We start from the raw sequence: 10021 nt of genomic DNA, 5'->3' as shown, positions 1-10021 counted from the left end.
ACGCTTACCTAGTGTGAGCCTTGGCCTCCAGGTCTGGGGCTGATCCCAAAGATTCTCCTGAGGAAGCCCAGAAGAGCCACGGGGAAATGCAGGCTCTGCCAGCAATTGGGCCTTGGAGTGCTGCCCTGCTAAGGGGGTGGAAAGGCTGTTTGCCTCCCTCCCCCCATGCCCAGAGCCGCCAGAGCACATTCCTTTTGTGAGGAGGCCACAGACGTTCAGCTGCCCCAGGTTCCAGTTTCGGGTGGCCCAGCCAACTTTCATGCCAGCCGTCCTCAGCCCTTCCTGGTGCTGGGCCTGCCAGGCTCATGGTCAGCCAGGCCCTGGGGCCTGGAGAGGTCCTCTGCATCTTGAATTCTGTGGGGGTGGTGGTTGTGGGGGGAGGTGTGCATGTGCGTGCGAGGAGGGTCCTAGAGTCTAGATCCCCGGTAACAGGTCTGTGCCTAGGACCTTAGCAGAGGGATGGGTCTGTATCTGGATCCATGGGAGTGGGGAAGGACATCTGTGTTAAGTCAGTGCTTGATGGGGGCCTCTATGTCAGAGTCCCCAACACACAGGTCTGTGTGTCTGTGAGTGTGGCAGGTGTGCTGTGGCAGGGCCTATGCATGGGGGAAATGTGTCCCTGATGGGCAGCAGCACATATGATGGGTACTGTGGAGCCACAGGGAGGTCTCTGTGTCTGGGACCCCAAGGGGTGATGGTGGTGGTGTGGGTGGGGGAGCTATCTGGGGTGTGTTGGCTTCTGAGAGGAAGTCTGTATATTTGACTCTATGGTCAGGGAACTTTCAAATGCTGAGGTGGGGGCTGGGGTGGAGAGTGGAAAAAGTGGACCAGCAGCCACAGTGATGAGGTTCCCACCCAAGGTGTCAGGAGATCCAGGCCCTCTCCCTCCCGACTAAGAAGACGAAGTGGGCAAGAGGAAGGAGAGACTCTCAGGGCACAATGCATATGACCAGGAGCTTTACTGGAAATGCTGAGACAAGCACAGGGGAGAGGGAGGGAGCCAGGCAGCCAGGCAGGAGAGGTGGCCTATCCTGCACGTGTATTAGAAGACAGTGGTTAGAAGGCACAGCAAGTCCACACCAAGGGGCTCCAGGCCCATCTGTCCCTCAGAAGCCACAGGCATCCAGGCCTCCGGACTCGGGTCTTTGCCTAGGGCTGCGAGGACAGTCCTTTAGACTCGGGGGTTGGGAGAGCTGCGGGCTAGGAGCCCTGTGCTCTCGGAAGCAGTGAAGGGACTAGCGGGCGGGGATGCGAGACAGGAAGGCGCGGCGTGGCGGCCGGTAGGGAGGTTGGGTCCCGAAGCCCTCCTTCCCCACGTCTGGGGACCGTGGGAGCTCCGGGCTGCCTCAGGAGGCTGGGGCTGCTGCTGGTGAGGCGGCGTCGGTACAAAGTGGGGCGCTTAGGCGAAGCGCAAGGAGCGGCCGCTGCCGCAGCTCTGGCCGCAGGGCGCACACAGGCCGGTGCTCACCGCCACGTTCCCGCTGCAGGGGGCACTGCAGACGCTGCCCGTCACCGGCCGGGAGCCCGACACGCACAGGTCCCCGCATACGACCCCGCCGCGGGAGCTGCTGACACCTGCCAGAGGGGGAGGACAGGGCTCAGTCCCCTGGCGGCCAGAGGCCCCTTCTGCTCAGAGCTTCTCCCCTCTGTTTCTATCCGCTCCCCTCAAACCCTCACATGGGCACTCCTTCCTGCAGTCTTAGCCTCAAGCGTCCTTGATACACTGTTAGCCCAGGTGCTCTCTATAGGCAGACATAGCCATGCTTCGCCTCACAACAGAGACATGTGCTGAGAAATACAGCATTAAATGATTTTGTCATTGTGCGAACATCATGGAGTGCACATACACAAACCTAGATGTTATAGCCTACTACACACCTGGGCTCTATGGCAAGGGTGGCCAGTCTTTTTTATTTTATTTTTATTTTTGAGATGGAGTCTCTCTCTATCACCCAGACTGGAGTGCAGTGGCGCAATCTCGGCTCACTGCAACCTCTGCCTCCCGGGTTTAAGTAATTCTCCTGCCTCAGCCTCCCTAGTAGCTGGGATTACAGGTGCCCATCACCACGCCCGGCTAATTTTTTTATTTTTAGTAGAGACGGGGTTTCACCATGTTGGCCAGGCTGGTCTCAAGCTCCTGACCTCAAGTGATCCACCTGCCTTGGCCTCCCAAATTGCTAGGATTACAGGTGTAAGCCACCACACCCAGGCCCCAAGGGTGTCCAATCTTTTGACTTCCCTGGGCCACATTGGAAGAAGAAGAATTGTCTTGGGTCACACATAAAATACACTAACACTAATGGTAGCCGATGAGCTTTAAAAAATCACACACACAAAAATCTCGTAAGTGTTAAGAATGTTTACAAATTTGTGCTGGGCCACATTCAAAGCCGTCCTGGGCTGTATGCAGCCTTCTGGCCACAGGTTTGACAAGTTTATAGCATAGCCTATTGCTTCTAAGCTACAAATCTGTACAGCATGTGACTGTACTGAAGACTAAAGGCAACTGTAACACCATGGTAGGTATTTGTGTATCTGAACATAGCTAAACCTAGGAAAGTAGAGTAAAAATATGGTATAATCTAATGGGACTACTGTCCTATATTCCATCCATCCTTGACCTAAAAGTCCTTATGTGGTACATGACTGTAGCTAATTAAGTTACTATAAGCACTCACTGCCCCACTCCGTCTTTCCTTTTAGAGTCTGCAAACTATGGCCACATGCAGTCTTCCTGTTTGTCAATCAAGTTTTCTTGGAACCCAGTCATACCGCTTCCTTCAAGTATTGCCTTTGGCTGTGGCTGCTTTACATGACAACGGAGTGGAGCACTTGAGGCAGAGACTACATGGCCCACGAGCCTAAAGTTTTTACTATCTGAAGCTTTAAGAAAAAGTTTGCCTGCCCAGAACCCCAAGCTCTTATTTCAGGACCCACAAAATGGATTACTTACAGACATTTACAGCACCAACGCCCTCACACAACCTTACAGGGAAAGCAAAGAGACAGAAATTAGTTGTGGGGAGCAAAGCTGGTGAAATCTGTTTAACCTGCAAATTCTCTCCTCCAATTAGCGTTGATGCACATTCCAAGTAAATAATATGCAGACATGCTCCTGGGTGTTGAAGCACTGCAGCACTGCCTGGGGGAAACTGAGGGGACACCCTCCCCACAGCTGTGGTCCTCACCTGTGTTCCTCGCCCTCCAGCAGGCGCCTGTAGGTGGCAATCTCAATGTCCAGGCCCAGCTTGGAGTTCATCACCTCCTGGTACTCCCTGATCAGGCAGGCCATGTCCTGCTTGGCCTTCTGCAGGGCACCCTCCAGCTCGGCCAGCTTGCAGCGGGCATCACTGAGGGCCGCCTCACCCTGCTGCTCAGACTGGGCCACCACGGCCTCCAGCTTGGAGTTCTGGGAGGCAAGGGAGGGTTATTAAGGATCTCTGTTCTGGCTTCAGGGTCAGAGGCCAGGTAACCATTGACCACTGACTAGCAGAAGAAAAAGACGCCTTATCTATTTGTTAGGCCAGGGGTTGCAAATTAGTGCTCCCAGGCATGTTTGCACAGTGTCTTCAGTTTTGGAAATTTAACACAATAATTGAAATTCATGGCTTCTTTCAAAAGATCAGAGATCTGGCCACACTGGACCCGCATTTCTGCATGGCCTGCCTCAGTTGGATCTGCCTAGCCCTGCCCTTTGTGCTTTCCAGTTTACCATAGTCCCTATCATACCCAAGTGCCTTGGGAACAGCTTGCTTGCTTCACTCATTTACTAACCCCGTTGATGTCTGAATGTGCGATCACTGATCTAGAACAACAGGCCAGAGAGGTTAAATGCCTTTCCCAAGTCTCATGGCAAACTAGTGGCAGAGCTGGTTTGAGAGCCCAGGTTTCTTGCCCCTTAGACTGGTGCTATTTCCTCTGCCCCACTCTGCCCTTGGGAGCACCTCATTCCCTCCATATTGCCCCAATGCCTCCATTCAGTGACAATGGAGAAAGTTTTCCATGGAGGAGGCTGTCCATCCTCATGCTGGGTGTTTGCCCTTGTCCCCACACATTGGCAAGGGGTCTAACCCAAATCCCTGCTGAGGGCTAACCCCACTCTATTCCTACACTGAGGGGTGGGCCGGGCTCCCATACCTGGCACTTGGCATTCTCCACCTCGGCCGTCAGCCTCTGGATCACGCGGTTCAGCTCGTTGATCTCCTCCTTGGTGCGGCGCAGGGTCTCCCCGTGCCTGATCACCGTGGCCTTCATCTCCTCACACTGGTGAAGTAGAGTTGCTTATGAGGCTCAGGGTGGGACCTCCCATCCGTTCAGGACACCACGGATGATTGTACAGGTTGTGCAGTGCTCATCCTGTGCAACCACACATGGCAGTCCTGCCCTGCTACCCCAACCTCAGAGAAGCAGCCCTTATCTTCCCATCTGTAGGGACCAGAATCCCCAGAAAAGGAAGCCTATTTAATAGATACCTTGCATCCCTCCAACGGCCATGTCTAGCAGGCAGGTGTCCTGTGCCACTCACCTTGCTGCGGTACCAGGACTCGGCCTCAGCCCGGCTGCGGGTGGCAATGTCATCGTACTGAGCCTTGATCTCAGCGACGACGCAGTGCATGTTCAGGTCCCGGCTGTTGTCCATCTTGACGACCACTGAGGTGTCTGAGATGTGCGACTGGAGAACGCGGATCTCCTGCAGGAGAGGGGGAGTGGCAAGAGCTTCTTAGACCAGAGCCCTACTCTTGGTAGCCCACCCTCATCATCATCCCCTGTCCCCTTTCCCTGCTTCTTTAATGTCTGAAGCCCCACCCTCCCAGTTACAGTCTTCCACCTCAACCCTGGGACCCCCTTGGGACTCCTCAAGCCCAGCGTCCTGAGCCTAGAGGACTTGGAGGTAGAGAGTCCATGTCTGAGGCCCAGTGCCTGATTTTAATCAGGACCTTCCAGCTTGAACCTTTGGGTCTAGGACCAGAGTTTACCACCTTGTGGCAATTGTCACTTTAGTAACCAGGAACACCAGCTTGCCTGGGGAATGGCAGTGGGAGGTCAAGCCACACTTCTTCACCTGCTCACGGTGAATGTGCCTGGGGTTTTTCCCCTTGTCCCACCATGGGGTCAGAAGCTGAATGGTGACAAGTATTTTCCAATGTCTAACTCATATCCTCCTTGCTGCCCCGCTGCTTTGTGACCCCGCACCTCCTCATACAACCGCCTCAGGAAGTCGATCTCCTGGGTCAGGGCCTCCACGTTGGCCTCTAGGTCTGATTTGCGCAGGTAGGCACAGTCCACATCCTAAAGGGGAGAAGATGGCACAGGAATTGCACTGGGAGACAATTCAGAACCCCTGTTTTTTTCCTACCAGGGAGGGGCACCCCATCAGGCTGAGCAGCTTCCCTGGAAACCCTCTGTACGTGCTCATCCCAGTGCCTGGTATCATGCTGTGGTGAAGCCCCTTATGCAGTTAGTAGTGGTGTCAACAGCAGGTTTGGGTAAGGGAGGGGGACACTGAGGTTTGCAGGTACTTCCTCTGGTACCCATTGGGATGATTCCTCTAGAATCCATGTCATGCACTATCACCAAAACTTAAGATCTAGTGTACAGTGGGTAAATTCTAATGATGCCCCACCCCTCTCCGCTCTGGAATCTGATGGAAGATAATCTAGATCTGTGGTCAGAAGAGGGCTCAGGGCTCCACTCTGTCCCTTCCAAGTCAGTGTGACTCTGAGCAGTCCCCTTAACCTCTGCACCTCATTTTCTCACAAGAACCCCTGCTTTCCTCATATGGAGGTGGCTGGAAGGGCCTAATGAGAGTCCAGGCACTTGTACAGAGTCAAGTCTAAGAGGCAAAGAATGGCGGTCACTGCCCCTGCCTGTGGTTCTGAGCTGTTGCTGGCCTGAGGATGCAGCCATTGTCTACAATTCACATGCTCTTTCACTCGCAAATATTTACAGGGTGCCTACTCTGTGCCAGGCGCAGGGCCGAAGGAGGTGAAAATCTGGTGGCTATATGGGAGCAACCTCAGGTGGGGGAGATATTGCCCTGCCTGAAGCAGGCAGTGTATTCTGCTGCCAGAGGCACCCAGGGAGCACTGGAGCACTGGAGAAAGGAATAGAAAGAAGCCGGGCCATGTGATTCTAAGGGAGTCCTTCCACCGCTCCGAACTACAGAGAGCCTGATTTTAGTCAAGGCCTCCCAGCTCAAACCTTTGGGTCTAGGACCTTTCTGTCTCTGGCCTCCGTTCTGAGTTAGGGGACAAGGATTCTGGGTCACTCACCTTCTTCAAGGCCACAAACTCATTCTCAGCAGTGGCCCTTAGTGCCACCTCTTCTTCATACCTGGGGAGGAAAAAAAATGGGAATGAAGGCACAGGCAAACACATTCCAGGAACTGGATCTTTTGGAGGTGGTCACAAGAATCAAAAAAGTGTTGGACTAAAGGGAACTTGTCCATCCCTTTCTTATGGGCATTCAAACCAACCCATGTTTCTCAAAGCTCTTTCTATTTCAGGGACTCTCATTCCCGATGTGAGTCAGGGTGGGGGCCCTGCACATTTTCAAAGACCTCCTCTCTGTTTCTGGGCTGTAACTCCCTTGGGGCAGGAACCCTGCCCAGTTCTGGTACCTCTCCTTTCTCCTCCTTCTTACTTCTTTACTCCTTTCCCACTCAGAGCCCAACATAGCACCTACAACATTGAGTAGATGCTCAATAAAATGTTTGATGAATTAATGAAATAAACACATAATGATGAAGTAGCTGGAGCAGTTCAGAATCTCCAATGTTTAAACTCCCAGTCTAGAAAAGAAATTCCCCCCACCCCACAAGATTATTGTACTATTTTCTTCCTGTTGGGAAGTCCTCTTATGGTCTAACCCAAATCTATCATACTTTGACTTAATCCCATTTAGTTTCTCCAAACCCTCCTTCCACTGCACTCACTTCTTCTTGTAACCCTCCAGCACCTCCTGCACGTGGTTGAGCTCCGAGGCCAGCCTCCCACTGTCGGCCTCCACGCACTCGGCCTCCCGTCGCAGAGTTGTAAGGTAGCCCTCAAACAGGGGCTCCAGATTGCTCTGACAGCACTCACCGTTCTGGAAGAACTGCAGCTTTGTCTCCAGCAGCTTGTTCTGCTGCTCCAGGAAGCGCACCTGGTGTGGAAGTGGGAGAAAAGTTGGTTGGAGGAGCCAATATCCCCAGCCCTCCTTGGGGAACAGCCAGAGTCAAGATAGAACTGGCAGTAAGATGTGAAGAGGCAAGGGGTAGACCACATGGCCCCTGCTGGTCTCTCCTAGCCTGAGGAGGCAGCTGGAGAATCCTTGTTTCGTAATTGCTTATTCAGGGCTAAGTGAGGGTCTGTCCAGGTGGGCCTGGATGGGATGAGTGAGAAACTGAGAGGCCTGTGGGCTGTGCTGGGTTACTGTCAGGCTAGCGGGGGACAGATGGGGGTAGGGGGTAGTGACAATTAGGGAAGACTTCCTGGAGGAAAGGAATGTAGAGCAGTGTTGGGAGGGATAGAGTAGGGAGAATGCCTTTCACTATAAGCTCCCTCAGGGCAGGGCCTATGGCTTATTTATTGATGTCCTCATAGCCAGCCCATGGCTTGGTGAACATTTGATTGAACAGATGGTCAAGGTGGGAAGGGCTTCCTAGCTGGGGAGGTCAAAGAAGCTAGGCTCTTACCAAGCGAAAATAATATATGGGATGGCAAAATCCTGAAGTCAGCCTTGGGTGTACACAGAAGAGAAAGGGGGCCTGAAGAGGCATCGGGAAGTGTGGGGCGTGGTCCTAGGTGGCCTAAACTCTTATGTTGGACACTGTGTCATATGTCTCTGGGGGCCAGACATATGTAATGTGAATGGGGAGAGGTTTTGGAAAACAGGGAGGGTGAGGACCCTAGGGAAGTGAGGCTTGTATGCTTTTCCTGGATTTCACAGAAACTGGAGGAACACAGGGCAACAATACATTGTGCTGGCCAGAAAGGATGTCAGCAAACAAACTAGGGCCCTTGGCTTCCAGTTTTCCACTTCTCGTACATTTGAGCTGGAGCTGAGATGTCTCCTTGCCTTTAAGCCCTGGGGTCCTTTTCATCCAACTCCATGAGTGCAGCTGGGAATTCCCAGGTTGGAACTTGCAGACATGGGGAGTGGGGACTGCTGATATTACATGGGATAATTTCAGGTGGTCTTGGCTATGGGGTATCATGGCTGCCTTGGGCCCCATCTTCCCTTTCAGAGTCATGGCCAACTCACACGCTGCACCACACACAGCCCTGGTGAGGAAGCCACTGGGGTGGAGAAGGGAAGCCTCTGCCCAGTGCCACACAGTGTGTCAGTAGAGGAACTGAGCTTGGAGGCCAGGTGGCCTGCTCCTGGGCCAGTGTCCATTCCATGAGCCGCTCCTTGGTCACCTCTCCAGGGTGCAGTGCCTGTTGAGGTGAACCAGCCCCTTCTAGAGGGAGTGGGGCAGCTGGGATCCCGAGCTATGGACCTTCTAGCCCAGGGGCTGGAGAGTTGGAGAGGGGCTGGGCTTGGAACCCTGTTCTGGCACTCGCTCTCTGTGGGCCCTTGGGCCAGCCCCTCACCCTCTCTCGCTTCCTTTCTCTTCTGTGTACACCCAAGGCTGACTTCAGGATTTTGCCATCCCATATATTATTTTACTCCTAATTTATCTATAAGTGGATTCAATTAACATTCACACGTATGGGGTTAAAAGAGTAGCTTCATATTACCACCAGAGATGCAAAACCATCATTACTAGGCATACATAAAGGGAAATACCAGAACATTAAATTCTAGTCGAAACAGTTGTCCTAGACAGTTCTGAAGCCGGGGCTTGATCTCTTTATTAGAAACAGGAGGGAAGCAAGTATTAGAGAGATGCTAAAAACATTAGCATCCAATGATATTTTCCCCCACCTAATCTTAAGGACTGAAACAGACATTAAAGAAGATGTATTTTCTTACGACGTGTTTCAATGTTATTTAATACGATGGGCCGGCACCGCCTAAAATTATATAAAATATCAGCCATCCTCATTCCCCATTTCTAGAGAGACCGCTCTGGGAATTTCCATCTCCTTCCAGGACTCCAGGTTCAGGAAAGGTGTGATCCAGGACACCCACCTTGTCAATGAAGGCAGCGAACCTGCTGTTGAGGGACTTGATCTGCTCCTTCTCCTCCTGCTTCACGCACTGCGCGTTGGGGTCAATCTCCAGGTTGAGGGGCGTGAGGAGGCTCTCGTTGACTGACACGGTGGTGATGCATGGGGGGCTGGGCCCGCACACGCCCCCGGAGCGGTAGCCGAAGCTGCGTCCGCAGGAGCCGGCCCGGAAGCCCCCGCATACGCTGTGGCTGCCAAAGCCCCCGGTGAGGCCGCGGTAGCAGGAGACGCCGCGGTAGGGGGTGGCGGTGATGCAGCAGCGGCCGGGCCGGGGCCCGCAGGCCGAGATGCAGCTGAAGCCGCGGACCCCGCAGGGGGCGCTGAGGCGGGAGGAGAGGCAGGACATGGTGCGGTGGCGGCAGGGACGGGCGGCTGGACCCCAAGCCGGCGCTGCGCCTTATATGGCGGCCCGCGGGCCCGGGGAGGGAGCTCGCGGCCAAGGCGTTTACGAGCTTGGAGGGCTCGGCCCTTGCGCCTCGCGGAGCCGGGAATAAAAGCGAGCCAGGTCGCCCGGCCGCTTCCATAAAACGGCGTTCGCCTCCCGCCCGAGCTTTATGGGGCCAGGAAGCGCCTGGTCAGCTCCGCTGCCCGTGCGCTGCGGTCAGTGCGAATGGAACCCCTCCACCTGTCCGCCCCTTCCCGGGACTCGGAGCGTTGCCTTGTTGGATCGGGCCCCCACTTCGGTCCCAGTCCCATAGCCCTGGTCCCCTGCCGCGGGGTTATCTAGCATCCCTGCACGGTGTATGGGGCGAGTGTGTGCGTGCGTCGAGAGTATGGGGCCTCTGAAGTCGGTGCCGCAGGTTCGTGTCATGACCTTGGGCCGCTGAATAACCTTTCTGAGCCTCAGTTTTCTCACAGGCAAAATA

General features: G+C 54.1%; 2 protein-coding genes across 2 annotated transcripts in view; one reads left to right on the top strand and one right to left on the bottom strand.

The window, feature by feature from the left end:
• The first annotated feature begins 233 nt into the window (after positions 1–233).
• LOC100602869 (keratin, type II cuticular Hb6) overlaps positions 234–10021 on the top strand; it is a 61312-nt gene continuing 51524 nt past the window's right edge. The window contains exon 1 of the mRNA XM_003252105.4: positions 234–362. The gene's annotated coding sequence lies outside the window, so the exon portion shown is untranslated. The remainder of the gene's footprint in view (positions 363–10021) is intronic.
• Positions 1400–9501, bottom strand: LOC100604683 (keratin, type II cuticular Hb1-like). Its single transcript, XM_003252110.2, has 9 exons — positions 9118–9501; positions 6935–7143; positions 6273–6333; positions 5194–5289; positions 4526–4690; positions 4138–4263; positions 3189–3409; positions 2954–2985; positions 1400–1575 (listed from the first exon to the last, which is right to left on the bottom strand). Exons 1-9 carry the CDS (start codon positions 9499–9501, stop codon positions 1400–1402), a joined length of 1470 nt encoding a protein of 489 aa, XP_003252158.1.

The sequence above is a fragment of the Nomascus leucogenys genome, chromosome 11 (assembly GCF_006542625.1).
Source record: "Nomascus leucogenys isolate Asia chromosome 11, Asia_NLE_v1, whole genome shotgun sequence".
Classification (NCBI taxonomy): Eukaryota; Metazoa; Chordata; class Mammalia; order Primates; family Hylobatidae; genus Nomascus; species Nomascus leucogenys.
The sequence above is the reverse complement of the archived record's forward strand: the minus strand, read 5'-3'. Positions and strand labels throughout refer to the sequence as shown.